Raw genomic sequence first — 17,526 nt, 5'->3', positions numbered from 1 at the left:
CTAACTTGATAATTTTGTTATCGGTGCTAAATGACATCCAATATATAAGCCTGTAGGTGTTTTATCAGGAAAAATATTATAATGATATATAGCTTCCTGTCTTAGAATTTTGAGTTGAATTTTTGACGGATTTTGTTTCATAAAATCGGATATTTTTTTAAATATATTATCTGTATTATTCATATCAATATTATTCCCTTCTTTTTTTATATCTGCAAATTCGAAAATTTGATCATTAAGTTTTATACCCGCTTTATGGGATGGAGAATTTTCTACAATTTCATCTACTAAAGCAAAAATATTATTTTTTGCATATTCAATATCCTCTTTGTTAGTTATCGGTTTAATATTAATACTAGTTGTATCCTCATTGGTGTTTGAATAATTTCCTTTATTTCTTTCTACTCTTATAGCGGGTTTTGAGCTATGTATTTCATGTAAATATTCTTCTATTTTCTTATTTATATTTAAATAGTCATTTTTTAGACATATTATTTTATTCCTAGCAATTCGAATTTTATATATATCTATATCATTACGTGGAAACCCTTCTGGATCTATTAATTTTCCATGCATTCCAATATTTTTATTTTCAGGACTTTCTAAAAATTCAAGATTCTCTTTTATCTCATTTTCTATACATTCCCGTTGTTTGACAAGTTCGTTAAATTCGTTTATCTCCATCAGAAGTGGCAATAATGTATCAAAATTATGTAACGTTCAAAAATAGAGAATAGCTAAATTAAAAAATGTGAAAAATTAAACTATAGTCAAACTGTTTATGTGATTTTAGGTAACCCAAACAATGAATGGTATACTTTCTATCTATCACATCAAATGGTAATAGAACTAAAGAGCGTACCTTCATGTATGTATTATATTATACGATTGTTATTTCGTTTATATATATGCAAAAAAAGATGTAATTTTTTTTTATTTTTTCCCATTATTTGGTACATATTTATCTGGCTCTTTATTATTAATACAAAAATAATTTTCAAAAATATATGAATCAAAATATGTTAACTTAAAAAAAAAATAAATAAAATTAAAACTGCAACAATGATAGCATAAAAAATAATCCATATTCAGCAGAGTAAAAAAAATATATACGCTACTTCGCTATACATAATTAATGTTATAATTGTAAAAAAAAATATTACTTCAAAAAATATAAGGTAGTGTATTTCAAAAAAAAAAATATAAATAAAAATTAATATTACACATTAAATGAAAAAAATAAAGAAAACACCAAAATGTTAAACTATGTAAAATAGTAGATAAAAAAAATATAGAATTGTGATTTTTAAAATTGGAAGCCATTGGATGGCTTAGGGGATAAAATGAAAACTGACGTTTTCCCAATTTCTCTTAAAGCCGCGAAAAATAATATTTTTCAAGTACAGAAGGTAAGAATAGAAAAAATAATACATAAAATAAATGCATCATAAGTATGTATATATATAGCTATATATATACTTAAGTTGGTACATGCCGATGTTGTGTATGCATATAAGCCCATTGTAATGGAATAAAACTGCTATTCATAATTGAAGCGCATCTTCTACAATCGCCTTTCAATACATTAAATTATATAGCAGATAGTATTGCTGACAATTATGCTTGCTATCATTTAAGCGTTAATTATACACGTTTATTGGATTTATCAACCAATGTAATATTATAAATAAGGTGGATACATGAATATTTTTCTTTTTCTTATCATTTGTAGCGATTTGCATATTACCGATTCCATAAGAGAGTAGGCAAAGGATCATGGTCACGATATATAGAGAGATATCAATTACCAAGAAGTATAGAAAATACACAACGTCTAATATTTAATTATGAACCAACATTTTCTGAAAAAAAAATATCTAGTAGCTGGCAATGGATGCTACCTAAGAAATTGGCGCAAGCCACTACTTCTGATGAGGTTTTAAATGTATGGGTATATTATAGACATAAAAGAAAAAAGGCATATCATTATATGAAGGTATTAAAACGGTTAGTAGATGTTGGTATGTGTTCAAGTAGTGATTGGAGATTTAAATTAATATCATCAAGAATAGAAAATAAAATTAATACATTTTTAAATTTACCTAGAATATGCTATTATTATGGTAAATTAAAAGCAACAGCACAATTAGAAAATATGACAAAAATGTTAAATAATAGATTATATATTTATTTACCTTACCAATTAATATTAATATTAAGAGGTTTTTCAATATGTAAATTACAGGACAAATATTTATTTAACAAAATTAGAGACTTATTGCGTCCCCATATTAATACTATAACATTTAGTCAATTAACACAAATAATTGAATGTTATGCTTCTTGTTTGATACATGACTATTTATTTTTTAATGAGTTAACACAAGAAGTTGCATATCGTATTAGTTTATGCAATTCTGAAAGTTTTGATAATCCACATTTTGACAGCAAAATTGATAAAAATTATGAGAGTAATAATAACAATGAAGAGAATGAGCAGCTGGTCATTAGTGAAAATGATGATATAGACAGTGATAGAGATAAAGCTTTAATACATGCATTAGCTTCTGAAAATAGTTTATTAAAATATAAGCAAGAGCATTTAAATTATTATCCAAATATAAAAAATTTAATTGATATAGCTTATTACTTTTCTGTTTTAAAATTTCAGAACTACCCCTTTTTTGATTATATCAGTATGTATACAATATATATGCTAAAAAATGAAGAAAACTGCTTAAACCCGCATTTAATAGAAAAAATTGTTCAATCATTTTATTCATTAAAAATTAATGATATAAAACTTTTTGAACACATATTAAAGCATATACAATTATATTTATATGACTATCCTCCTAGTGTATTATGTGCAATTGGTTATTATCTGTCTTTAATATTACCTTGCCAATATTCAGAAATATTTAAAATTTTTAAAAAGATGTTATTACATGTGGAAAGCCATATTAATATTCTTGATATGGATTCCCTTACTAAATTATCTTCATTTGTTAATAAAACATTTACGGACAAAGAAAGTACAAAAAGAATTTTGTTGAATATAAATGAGCAGGTAAAGAAGATAGATCGCGATTTTAATGCTCAAGGAGATTCCAGTGTTGAGTTCAAGAGAAATAAAAGCGATATTTATGATGTACCAAAACTTATAGAAGTTTTATCCTTACACAATTGTATCGATGAAGGGTCATTTAACATTTTGTGTAAGCATGTACATAATAATATAAAATATTTTGAACCTTGCGATTTTAACAGAATAGCAAGAGCCTTGAATAATATAAAAAAAAATCTCAATTTATGTGATGAAAAAATTATAAATGCTATATCAAGACATGTTATAAAACAACATGATTTATTCAATGTTATTGATTATCATCAAACAGTTAATTCATTATTACAAATTGGTATAATGAAAGATATATATAAAATATATTTAGTTAAACATCATAACAATATACCATTTTATGGATTTAATGAATTAACAATAAATTTCGAAATACCAAATGAACCTCATAAGCCTATTTATAAATATAAAAATGGAACTATATTTTTTTCGAATAAAAAAATTAAGCAGCAATATCCGTTGTATAAATCAATAGATGACTAGCTTTTTTTTGTACAGCTAGCTAAAATTAAGGCAAAAAAAAAACATACACACATTATTAAATCGCTTTATTATATTAACAATTTTTTTTGTATATGTATTGTACATAAATATATGTGTATTTCACTTTCTTTTTTATTAACATTCATAAAATAATTATATTCTTTAGTTAATTGTGTTATATATTATTTCCATATATACATAATAAAGTATAAATATTAATTTCGCAAAATAACATATAATACAATGATTTAATGAAAAAACTATAAATTAGCACATTAAAAAATTTTAACTGTGCATATACCACTTGTAATTGTTTAATAAATAGCTAACCTCCCTCCTAAGATATTCCTGTCTAAGCCCTTATTTGGGGAAATAAAAAACACGAACAAATTAAAAACCGTATATGCGTGTTGTGTATTTTGTTGCTACCCTTGTGAATATAAATAATTGTTTATACATACTCATACAAAGGGGCATTTGTTTTTCATGATCTGTGAAATATAAAACAACAAACTTTTTTGTTTCTAATTTTAAAAGATAGTTAACAAAATGAATTTATTTCTGTATTTTTTATTTTTATATGCAACATTTTGGATGGGAAGCTTAGGGAAATTGTTTAGCGATATATCAATAAAACCAATGCACTTAAGGAAAATGAAAAGTAAGAATGATATACATGAGGATAATTATTATGCTATAGATGATGTATATTATGTAGAGGATGACATGGCTGAACTAGAAAACGATATAAACAATAGTGATAAAGAAGATAATATAATTGATCAGAATGATCTTGTAAAGATAAATAATTTGAACAAACTGAATAATACAAATATCTTTAAAAGTATGAACAAATTATTATATGAAAGTAAGCCTAATGATAAATCCTTAAATAGACAGATAACAAAAATTTTAAGTGTCATTTTAAACACACCAAAAAATGAAGCGATAAATGTAAAGGATATTAATTCTTTGCTTAAAAAATGGAAGGATACCAATAAAATAAAGCAAAATAAAAATACATTAAATAAAAATGAGAAGGAGAATTTGATAAGTTTACACAATTTTAATAAAAATACCAAAGGAAATGGCAAATTTAATGCTTTTGATGAATTAGAAAAATTAAATAACAAAGATAATATAAACGAAAATATCCCCAAAACTGATTTTATAAATATTCAAGATTTACTAGAATTAATACATTGATATATTTCAAACCCTATAAGACATAGCTGTGAAAGTGAGTTATAATCATTTATTACCTATTTTATCATATGTTTAATCATTTTTTTTTTTCATTTTTTTTTATTGTGAAATATAAAAAAGCCACTAAGTGTAGAAACTAAATTTTAATGCTAAAACATATGAATAGGAAAATGCATGTACACTTATGCATATTAATTTTGTAAAATGGTACCAACTTTATTGTTGTAGTTGAGGGTCAACTATGATAATATTTTTTTCTTTTCATTTTTCTAATATGAAAGTAGGCATACATAGATCACACAACACATGCATTTCATTTTAAGAAAGAAAATAAATATATAAAAAAAGGCGCAAAAATAAGTTCAAATGTGTAAATATCAAATATGTATAAAACAAAAAATATATATATTCTTGTATTATAACTTTTTATATATATTATAATGGAAAATTTGTATTTTGTTACATATACCTTTCTCTAAGATATTATATTTTCGTATAATATCCTCGCCCATATGAATGTGTAAAATTGGAGGGGAATTAATACCATATTATATTTGCCTTGTATATGAAATATCATTTATGTTGCATTTTAAAGGATAGTTTTTTTAGCAATTATTTGTTGACACTAGATTAGTTAGGCATTTAAAATTTTTTCATGTTATATAAATACATATACTATATTTCTTTTATTTGTTTATAGCTAATATGAAATGAAAGCAAAAAAATTAAAACATCGAAAAAAAATATTTTATAGGGGAAATTTATTTAACGACATTATTATTTTACATTTATAATAGCAATTTTTTTATCCCTATTTTTTTTTTCATTATTTTTTATTTTTTTAATTTTTTTCATATTTTTTTATATAAATAAATGATAATAAGTAATAAATGCATAGGCAAAAGCCATGTTTAAGGTTTAATAAGATACAAATATATATATGAGTAAATTGTTTATGTATAAATAGGCTCTATATGCATACGTATATTTACATACATATGCTTTTATTTATTTTGATAATAAAAATATAAAAAGAAAATCATCGTTTAATTTTTTGTAAAAAGAAAGTGGGAACAATCGCCATTTCGCGTATAAAATTATGAAAAAAACGAAAACTAACAGTAATAATAACAAACAAGGCAGCATATAGTAATAAACAAGGAGCCAAAGAAGTGAGTGGTCCATAACATAGTGATAAATAGAAATAACTTTCGAGGATCACAAGAAATAGTGGAAGGGAATGTAACTATATTAATAAGAGAACTACAACATATATGCATACAAATTTATGTATACTCATATTTGAACGAAAGAGTATTGAATGTGATTATATAGATATTGCATAAGGAATTAATATAGGGTGAAGAAAGGAAAGAATATATTATTGTAATATAAAATAAAAGAAAAATATTATACATATATATGAAATAAAAATAAATTATTTGTATATGTAAACATATACATAGAGCATACATATATAGATACATGTACGCATTTTTGACTTCAAAAAATGAATTCATTATGTGAAATATCATGGAAAAAAGGGGCTTTAATTCATTGCAATAAAATACTATTGCATCATAATAATAATAATATAAGTAAGAATTGTATAAGATTGATAAGCCAAGTCAGAAATTGTTATGGTTATAATAAGAATATTAATATATTAAGTGGACAAAAATATATAAATAGAAAAAATCATAGAATAGGTATATTTTATGAAAATCGATATAATTATTATACAAGTAGTGATAATAAAAAAAATTATAAAAAAATATGGAGTAATTTAGGATTTATAATAATACCACAACAAACAGCATATATAATTGAAAGGTTAGGAAAATATAAAAAAACATTACTTGGAGGAATTCATTTTCTTTTACCTTTTATTGATAAAGTAGCTTATGTATTTTCATTAAAAGAAGAAACTATTACTATACCAAATCAAACAGCTATAACAAAAGACAATGTTACACTAAATATTGATGGTGTATTATATATAAAATGTGAAAACCCATATTATGCTTCTTATGCTATTGATGATGCAATTTTTGCTGTTACCCAATTAGCACAAGTTACTATGAGAACAGAATTAGGCAAACTTACTTTAGATACAACATTTTTAGAACGAGATAATTTAAATGAAAAAATAGTTAAAGCTATTAATGAATCATCAAAAAATTGGGGTATAAAATGTATGAGATATGAAATCCGTGATATTATATTGCCTGTTAATATAAAAAATGCAATGGAAAAACAAGCAGAAGCTGAAAGACGAAAAAGAGCTGAAATATTACAAAGTGAAGGAGAGAGAGAAAGTGAAATAAATATTGCTATTGGGAAAAAAAAAAAATCAATTTTAGTTGCAGAAGGACAAGCATTTGCTATAAAAGCAAAAGCAGATGCAACTGCAGAAGCTATAGAAATTATTGCAAATAAAATTAAGAAATTAGATTCACACAATGCTATTGCATTACATATAGCTGAACAATATATCGAAGCTTTTTCAAATATTTGTAAAAATAATAATACTGTAGTTATTCCGGCTGATCTAAATAATGTTGGCGGTTTAATATCTCAGTCTTTGTCTATATATAAAAATATTAAAAGCTCACAAAAAAAAGAACCACATCTAATGCAAACAAATGATTATTCAGGTGAAAATATATTGTCACAATCAGATGAGAAATTTAATAATGATACTTAATTATTTGGAATAGTATCCAATTGATTTTTATTTTGGTTTTTCACATTTTTTTTCAGCATATTTTTCATTTACTATGATTTTGGGCGTTTATAATATAGTTACTTTGTTTGACACAATAAAAAAATTATATTTTTTCTTTCATATATTTTCGCGCCTTTCTTATTCTACTTATGATTTTCATTTTTTTTATTGTTCCCTACCTTGGAACAAATTTGTTTTATTCAAAGTTACATACCCATTTGTAGGGAAATCATTTGTATGTTTTGCATTTGCTTATTAATTTTTATGCCTATACACAGATGTGTAGATATATACTTATTTATTATTTTTCACAAAAAAAATCGAAAACTTTTCCTATGCGTATGGTTGTAACACTGCGCACATTTTTGAATTTTAATGTTTTTTTATAAACAATTATTAACCAAATTAGTTAGAATTGCAAATATATAGGTTTTTATTTTTCAGAACTTTAATTTTTATTTTTATATAACATTTACTATATCATTGTTGTATGGTGAACCCATAGTTCTATGCATGCCTCTATAAAGACTATACAAGCACTATGTAATATGACAAAACTAAAGTGGAAATAAAAACATGGTGCAACTTATCTATGCTTATGCAATTATTAATTTGATTTTCTTTTTTTTTCAAGCTTAACTTCAACATTTTCAATGAATGACATTGAATGTCAAAAGACGAATATGACTATAAATATGTTTTACATAATAAGCTTTTATTTTATATGAGAAGAATAAATATATAAACCCATGAATTTATTTAAAGGGTTTAAGTATAGTACCACTAGCCTTTGTAAGTATTAATATTTCTTTATAATATAAAAATATGCCCTTTGTTGATTGCATTTTAAATATTATTCCTATATTTTTTTAGCTATAAAAAATATAGGGGGAGTATACGATTCTATAAGTATTACAATTTTTGCCATAATATAATATGCATATTATTCCTTTATATATGCAGAAAATGCCACAGGTTTTTTCCCATCTCCTTTTTTTAATTTACATACCAATATAAAATTATTTTTGTTAACTAATAAAATGATTTCCTAATGTTGTAGCAATTTAAGCTGCTCACATTATTACATTTTTTTTACTTATTTGTTTTTTATTTATTAATTTATTATTATATATATGCAATTTTTTAATGCCATATTGATCACATTATATGCATAAATTATGTTGCCGGTAAAAATATCCCACCAATTATGCATATATATATTTAATAAAATAAATAAAAATTCTTTTATTTTTATTGCTTTAATATTGTATGAATAAAATACATACATAGGTAGATAATATATATATTTATAGCAGTACGTTTTTATGTGAACCTTTAAAGAAGCATTTTGAATTTATGTAAGCCATACATAAATATATCTACATATTTATAGTAACTACTTTTTTTATTATTTTCCCTTTTTTGTAAACTTATGAAAATTATAAAAAATAAAAAGATGCAAAAATGAAGAATTACATATATTTATATAGTATGTAAAAAATTATACAACAATGATAGTGTTATATGGTATAATTTTATGGATTTATTTTTGTATACAAGTTTTATTATTTTTAAATATTAACAAAAATATATAATTGTATTATTACCTAAAGTAATAATAACAAAGGGAAAATTTTTTTTTAAATTAAATATACCAAAAAATAACTACTGGTTTAGTTTTTATTGTATTATTATTTTTTATATTTATTTTAAATGAACTTTAAAATTATTATATAGTATACTAATATACATTTATTATATTCATTGGTTTGTTTATCCACACACCTTTTCTCTTTGTTCTTCATTTTTTTTTTGTATAATGTTTTATACTTTTCATTCGAAGTAGTATAGCAAATAAGAGGGGTAAATAAATAGCGCATATATATGGGCATGTATATATACATATTAATACCCACTAAGACCATTCTTGATTGTGTTATAATATGAATCAAAATTCATATATGTATAATTAGATATATAATTTTAAAGCATAATATAATAAGAATATCATTAAATTAGAGAGGCATGTGTTGAAAATACAAATATAGCCATAATTCCAAGTTGTATATTATGTATTTATACAAAATTGTTTACATATAATATACATACTAATCTCAAAACAGGAACAAAGGGAATTTTCCATGAAGGGAAATATTACGTTTTATATTTATACATTTCAAAGTGGAAATAAATAATAATGCCACATATTATCAAAAAACTAGTTATAAAAACTTAAGTTTAAATATACATGCAAAACGTTTGCATGCTTTTATTTATCTTGTTCTTCCACATAGAGACAAGAAAATATTGAATTTGATTTTCATAGAAAACGGAAGAATAGGAAATATAAGAAGACAACAACAAAAAAAAAAAGTGGTAAATATAAAAAATGACAGTTGATTTAAATATTCCATACTCAGCATGTGAGTTAAAGAGAGTGAAAAGATTAGAACTTGGGGTATTAGACCCAGAGATTATAAAAAAAGTAGGAGTATGTGAAATAGTTAATGTTGATATATATAAAGATGGGTTTCCAAGAGATGGAGGGTTAAATGATATAAGAATGGGAACCATAGATTATAAAGCTTTATGTGGTACTTGTAATATGAATGTTAAAAATTGTCCAGGTCATTTTGGATATATAGAATTAGCAAAACCAATGTATCACTATGGTTTTATGAATATAGTATTGAATGTATTAAGATGTGTTTGTTACCACTGTGGTAGATTACTATGTGATATGAATAGTTCAAAAGTAAAATATATAGAAAAAATAAAAGTAAATAGTTTACGATTAAAAAGATTATCAGACTTATGTCAAGGAATAAAAGTATGTAATCATTCTTCTGTACAAGATGACAATTTATATATAAATGATACATCTATAGATAATTTTTATAATAATGATTTAAGTAATTTAAATGTCAATCAACAAATGCTTTTAAATAGTAGCAATAATTATAGTAACCTTTTTGAAATGATAAGTAAGGAGGATGTAGATTGTGGTTGTGTTCAACCCAAATATACTAGAGAAGGTCCAAATATGTATATCCAATTTTTACATAATAATAATGAAGATGATGTAGATGGTAGTAAAAGAAGATTAAGTGCTGAAGAAGCATTAGATATATTAAAAAAAATACGAAAAGAAGAAATGAGTATACTTGGATTTAATTCAGATAGATGTACACCACCATCTTTAATATTAACTTGTATGCCTATTCCTCCACCATGTGCAAGACCATATGTACAATATGGTAATCAACGAAGTGAAGACGATTTAACACTTAAACTTTTAGATATAGTAAAAACAAATATACAATTAAAAAGGCAAACCGATAGAGGTGCAAAATCTCATGTATTGCAAGATTTATGTTCATTATTACAGTTTCATATTACAACATTATTTGATAATGATATACCAGGTATGCCAATTGCAACAACTAGATCTAAAAAACCAATAAAAGCTATAAGAACAAGATTAAAAGGTAAAGAAGGTAGATTAAGAGGAAATTTAATGGGTAAAAGAGTTGATTTTTCAGCTAGAACTGTAATTACTGGTGATCCTAATTTAGGTATAGATTATATAGGGGTACCTAAATCAGTTGCTATGACATTAACATTTTGTGAAACAGTTACTCCTCTCAATTATGATAATTTAAAAAAGCTAGTGGAAAGAGGTCCATATGAATGGCCAGGAGCTAAATATATTATAAGGGATAATGGATCAAAATATGATTTAAGACATGTTCGAAAAAATTCAGAAAAGGAGCTCGAATATGGATATAAAGTAGAAAGACATATGACTGATGAAGATTACATATTATTTAATCGACAGCCATCATTACATAAAATGAGTATTATGGGACACAAAGCAAAAATATTGCCTTATTCTACCTTTCGTTTAAATTTAGCTGTAACATCACCATATAATGCCGATTTTGACGGTGATGAAATGAACTTACATTTAGCTCAATCCCATGAAACAAGATCTGAAATAAAACATTTAATGATTGTACAAAATCAAATAGTTTCCCCACAAGGTAATAAACCTGTTATGGGTATAGTGCAAGACTCATTATTAGCTATTCGAAAATTTACTAGACGAGATAATTTTTTAACAAAAGAAGAAGTTATGGCATTATTAATATGGATACCATATTGGAATTATAAAGTTCCAACTCCTGCAATAATAAAACCAAAACCTTTATGGACAGGAAAACAAATATTTTCTATGTTATTACAATTTGATGATAAAGATATGAATAATAATTTTGATAATGATGATAGATCAAAATTTGGAAATAATATGGGAAGAGATAATGAAAATAATTTTGGAAAATTAAGTGGATCCAATAATCCAAATAGCCCATTGTCTCTTATGGATAATATGCATATGGGTAATGCACGAAATGAAATAAATAATAATGTTTCAAATATGGCTAGTGGAGGAAATAATACATATGGTAAGAGATATAAAATGAAAATTAATTTAATTCGAGATTCTTCTACATCTTGTAAAGATGACAATCCTTATTGTTCAAATAATGATGGTAAAGTTATTATTAAAAATAATGAATTATTAAGTGGTATAATTTGTAAAAGGGTTGTTGGATCTTCTAGTGGTTCTTTGATTCATATATTATGGCATGAAATGGGACCCGATAAAACTAAAGATTTTATTTCAGCTTTACAAAAAGTGACAAATAATTGGCTAGAATATGTTGGCTTTACAGTTAGCTGTTCAGATATTATAGCTAGTAATAAAGTTTTAGATAAAGTTAAAGAAATATTAAATAAATCTAAAAATGAAGTTACAAAACTTGTAAAAAAAGCACAAAGTGGTGAATTAGAGTGTCAACCCGGAAAATCTTTATATGAATCTTTTGAAACCCGAGTCAATAATGAATTAAACTGTGCTAGAGAAATGGCAGGAAAAGTTGCATCTGAAAGTTTAGATGAAAAAAATAATATCTTTAGTATGGTGGCTAGTGGTTCTAAAGGTTCTATAATTAATATATCACAAATTATATCATGTGTGGGTCAACAAAATGTGGAAGGAAAAAGAATTCCATTTGGATTTAATCATAGATCATTACCACATTTTATTAAATTTGACTATGGACCAGAAAGTAGAGGGTTTGTGTCAAATTCTTATTTAAGTGGATTAACGCCACAAGAAGTCTTTTTTCATGCTATGGGAGGTAGAGAAGGTATTATTGATACTGCTTGTAAAACATCAGAAACTGGTTATATACAAAGAAGATTAATTAAAGCTATGGAAGATGTTATGGTACAGTATGATAGAACAGTAAGAAATTCATATGGTGATATTATTCAATTTTTATATGGTGAAGATGGAATGGCAGGAGAATATATAGAAGACCAAATTATCGATTTAATGAAATTAGATAATAAAGAAATTAAAAAGTTATATAAATATAATTTTGATGATGAGTCATATGGAAAGGATTATTATTTAGGTAAGGAAGGGAATGCATCTGAAAAATTAGAAACAGAAAATACAAATAGAGAAAGTGAAATAAGAACGCTTGATACAGTATCCATGGAAGGCGAAGAGCATCCAGCCTATATTAATTACAATAAACAAAATATATTAAACCAAGAATTTGAAGAGTTGTATAAATGTAAAAATTATTTATGCAAAGAAATATTTTCAGATGGAGATATAAGGCAACATTTACCTATTAATATGAATCGACTAATTGAACACGCCAAATCACAATTTCCTTTTATTCCAGTAATTAGTAGTAAATCTAAAATTCAAACAAAAATAAGTAGGGACAGAGGAAATGATACAATGGGTATAGGTGGAAATAGAAAAAAAAAAAAAAAAAAACGATCAAAAAAATTGAACGAAAAATCAATGCATCCTGAAAATATAAATGAATTAAATGATGATGGAAATGCAAATAAAGATCTTATGTTTGAAATTAAAAAAGAATATGAAAATAATGATTTATCTAGTGTTATGAAAAATGATAAATCATTTATGGGATTTGAGACATATAATAAAGATGATAGTGATAATTATGAAGATGAAGAAGGTAGTAGTGAAAGTGATGATGATGCAGATTATTTTTTTTCAGGAAAAAATGAAAATAATGATTTGATGAGAAATAAATTTGGAGGTTTGGTTCGAAACAGCTATGATGATAAAATAAATTCGATGGGTATAAATCCCGTAGAAATAGTACAAAAAGTAAATAAGTTTTTAGATAAATTAGTAATAATTAAACAAATAAATAATAGTGATACATTATCGTTAGAAGCTCAAAATAATGCTACAATATTATTAAAAGCACATTTAAGAACCTATTTAAATTCAAAATTATTGATACATACACATAAGATAAGTTTAAAAGGAATTGATTGGTTATTACAAGAGATTGAAAAAATATTTTATAAGTCATTATGCCACCCTGGAGAATGTGTAGGAGCATTAGCAGCTCAATCTATTGGAGAGCCAGCAACACAAATGACATTAAATACATTTCACTTTGCTGGTGTGGGTTCAAAAAATGTAACATTAGGTGTGCCAAGATTAAAAGAATTAATAAACATTGTTAAAAATGTGAAAACACCATCTACTACTATATATTTAGATGATATGATATCAAATGATCAACAAAAAGCAAAAGATATATTAACGAAATTGGAATATACAACATTAAAACAATTAACATCCCATGCTCAAATTATTTATGATCCTAATACAACAAGTACTATATTAGAAGAAGATAAATTATGGGTTAATGAATTTTATGAATTTCCAGATGAAGATGATACACAATATACATTAGGTGAATGGGTATTACGGGTTCAACTAACAAATATACATGTAAATGAAAAAAAACTAACTATGAAAGAAATTGTATATATAATATATTCAGTTTTTTCAAGTGATGAGTTAGATATTATATATACAGATGATAACTCAGAAGATTTAATTTTAAGAATTAGAGTAAAATATTTAAATGGGGAATATAATTTTTTAAGTGGAAATGGAGATAATATTAATGATGACCAATATGAAGATGAAGATGATGATGAAAGAGAAATTCCAGAAAATTATAACAACATAGCTAATACTTTTAAAATAAAGAAAAGTATGTCATCTGATATGAATGAAAAAAATGAAGATAATGCAAGTAATAGTGGTAATAATATAGGAAGCGGGGATCATATTGGAAATTCCTCGATAGATAATATAGGGCAAAATATGGATGGCAATAAAAGTGTTAAACAAGAAGGTGGTCGAAAGGGCTTACACAAAAGTGATAACAATGAAGATGACGAAGATGATGATGATGATGAAGCTTTCCTTTTTGGAAGTGATTCTAGAAATTTAGAAAATAAAGAAGCTAGTAATAGTAGTCATAACATGAATAAAAGCCCATATGGTCATGATGAAAAAACATCTAATTTTTATGATGGAGAAAAGAAAAAGATTGAATTAAATGATGAGCATATTAGTGGTAATAGTGGTGGTATGGGTGGAAGTAACAAAACTATGGGAAAAGGAGATGATGAAAATAATCAAAAAAATAGAAAGAAAAATTTGAATAATGAAAATAATACAATGATATCAAAAGAAGATACAGAAGATACATTTTTAAAAAAATTAATGGAACAATGTTTATCTAGTTTAAAATTAAGAGGAGTTGAAAATATAACAAAAGTATATATGAGAGAAGAATCTAAAATTACTTATGATTCTGAAAATGGTAAATTTGTTCGAAGTTCTCATTGGGTATTAGATACAGATGGATGTAATTTAGAAAGTATATTTTGTGCACCATCAGTAGATTTTAAAAAAACTATATCAAATGACATTGTCGAAATATTTGAAGTTTTAGGTATAGAAGCAGTTAGAAGAGCATTACTAAAGGAATTAAGAACTGTTATATCCTTTGATAGTTCCTATGTAAATTATAGACATTTATCAATACTTTGTGATGTTATGACACAAAAAGGATATTTAATGTCTATCACTAGACATGGAATAAATAGAGTAGATAAAGGACCATTAATAAAATGTAGTTTTGAAGAAACTGTCGAAATATTATTAGAAGCAGCTGCATTTGCACAAGTAGATAATTTAAGAGGTATAACAGAAAATATAATGTTAGGACAATTATGTAGAATAGGTACAGGTGTATTTGATATAATTATCGATAATCAAAAATTAAATGATGCAAATCAGAATTTAGAAACTATACAAGATATAACAAGTGCTGGTTTTACAACACCAGATAGTAGTGGAAGTAATAATAACCAAGGTATTATAACACCTGATGGTTTACAATCACCTTTAGGAATAAATACAATTAGTTCACCTTTACCTTTTTCTCCAACTTATAATTCAAATTTATTATCTCCTACTTTACCAATTGATAATATGAATAATATATTATCACCACAATGTTTGCCAAATTATTCAGATAACATTATGTCACCATCAAAAAATAATGACTTTAATAATTTAGACACATTACAATTAGGAGGTAAATTTTCTCCAACACAATCTCCAAGATCACCTTTATCACCTACTTCACCAACTTCTGTTATTCATTCTCCATTTTCACCATTTGATAATAGAAGTCATAAACAGCCACTTGATCCTTTATTATTATTTTCCCCTAAAAATAATGCATCTGGAAATGCTGGATTAAATAATTATAATGTTTTTTCACCTAAAGCAAATATGAACAATATACAATCACCTCTTTTATATTCACCAAATCCAATGATTGATATATTTTCTCCAAAACCTCAGATGCAAAATAATATTTATTCCCCATCTTATTCACCAACATCTCCTACATATAATGCAAGTAATAATGCATATTATTCTCCTACGTCTCCAAAAAATCAAGCAGGTGATGATATGGGTGGTAATAAAAAATACAATATTATGTCTCCTGTTTATTCAGTAACCTCGCCAAAATATTCACCTACTTCTCCACAATATTCACCATCATCTCCAGTACCTAATAATCCTAGTAGCCCACAATATTCTCCATATTCAATTACCTCTCCAAAATTTTCACCAACATCTCCAGCTTATTCTATAAGTTCCCCTGTATATGATAAGAGTGAAAACATGGCAGGAAAAAACCCTCTTTCTCCTGCATATATGTTACAGTCCCGTGTGCAAATAAGACAGAACGCTCAAGGTACGCAAGTTTTTTCGCCTATTCAACAAGGTGGTGCAAATGATGTACAAAATGATGATCCATTCTCCCCCATTCCGTATAATATGGATGAAGAGGAGATGCAAGAAGAATAATGCTAATAAGTTAGTAGAGAACGTATTTTATGACAACAATTTATTTGTGGCTTTTTCTTTTTTTATTGGATTGAGTTATGTATTGGAAATTTGAGCCTGATGGCTTGAAGTTCGATTCTTTGAGTATATTGTGCATATCTCGTATCGTTTGCCTTTTAATACACGTTTCATAATGTTTACATATGTGTATATTTTTTTTTGTTTTACATAAAACTAAATAATAACTACCTAGGCACTCACGCATATGGGCATGTATACATGCACAGTGTGCGCATTGATATGCCAAGGTAATTTCCTTTTTCTGAAAAACTGAAACAAAAAAAATGTAAAAAACATGAAAAAAAAATTATTATATCAAATACGACTTCAAAATTGTCATGCGTCCGCTATATGTTAGCGGTGAGTAATTCGAAATTATTTTATTAATAATATAATATTTTTTATTAAAGTGTAATGTGTAGTTTTATAGTAGACAAAAAAATCGCTGTAAAATGGTGCCTTTAAAAAGCACAGTTCTTAATTAAACATATAAAACGGGAAAGATTATATATTAAATTAAAACAGAAGAACATAAAAAATGGTGAAAAAATGCAGTATGCAATGTGATAATATCGCATCGAAATTTTTTTAAGAAAACAATAAAAAGGGCAAATCATA

The 17,526-nt window shown here is 25.2% G+C and overlaps 5 protein-coding genes across 5 annotated transcripts; 4 read left to right on the top strand and 1 right to left on the bottom strand.

Moving 5' to 3' along the window:
* Positions 1-684, bottom strand: PCHAS_0807700 (26S proteasome non-ATPase regulatory subunit 9, putative; the record flags this gene model as incomplete). Its single annotated transcript, XM_737329.2, has 1 exon — positions 1-684. One exon carries the CDS (start codon positions 682-684, stop codon positions 1-3), a length of 684 nt encoding a protein of 227 aa, XP_742422.2.
* A 659-nt stretch (positions 685-1,343) lies between these two features.
* On the top strand, positions 1,344-3,622 carry PCHAS_0807600 (conserved protein, unknown function; the record flags this gene model as incomplete). Its single annotated transcript, XM_016797817.1, has 2 exons — positions 1,344-1,409; positions 1,733-3,622. 2 exons carry the CDS (start codon positions 1,344-1,346, stop codon positions 3,620-3,622), a joined length of 1,956 nt encoding a protein of 651 aa, XP_016653735.1.
* Positions 3,623-4,171: 549 nt separating this feature from the next.
* Positions 4,172-4,828, top strand: PCHAS_0807500 (conserved Plasmodium protein, unknown function; the record flags this gene model as incomplete). Its single annotated transcript, XM_016797816.1, has 1 exon — positions 4,172-4,828. The coding sequence occupies one exon, from the start codon at positions 4,172-4,174 to the stop codon at positions 4,826-4,828; it is 657 nt and encodes a 218-aa protein (XP_016653734.1).
* A 1,510-nt stretch (positions 4,829-6,338) lies between these two features.
* On the top strand, positions 6,339-7,535 carry PCHAS_0807400 (stomatin-like protein, putative; the record flags this gene model as incomplete). The annotated part of the gene is made up of 1 exon (XM_728938.2): positions 6,339-7,535. One exon carries the CDS (start codon positions 6,339-6,341, stop codon positions 7,533-7,535), a length of 1,197 nt encoding a protein of 398 aa, XP_734031.2.
* A 2,410-nt stretch (positions 7,536-9,945) lies between these two features.
* On the top strand, positions 9,946-16,869 carry PCHAS_0807300 (DNA-directed RNA polymerase II subunit RPB1, putative; the record flags this gene model as incomplete). The annotated part of the gene is made up of 1 exon (XM_737423.2): positions 9,946-16,869. One exon carries the CDS (start codon positions 9,946-9,948, stop codon positions 16,867-16,869), a length of 6,924 nt encoding a protein of 2,307 aa, XP_742516.2.
* Between the last annotated feature and the right edge of the window lie 657 nt (positions 16,870-17,526).

The sequence above is a fragment of the Plasmodium chabaudi genome (assembly GCF_900002335.3).
Source record: "Plasmodium chabaudi chabaudi strain AS genome assembly, chromosome: 8".
In the NCBI taxonomy this organism is placed as follows: domain Eukaryota; phylum Apicomplexa; class Aconoidasida; order Haemosporida; family Plasmodiidae; genus Plasmodium; species Plasmodium chabaudi.
Note: the sequence above shows the minus strand (reverse complement) of the source record. Positions and strands in the feature narration are given on the sequence as shown.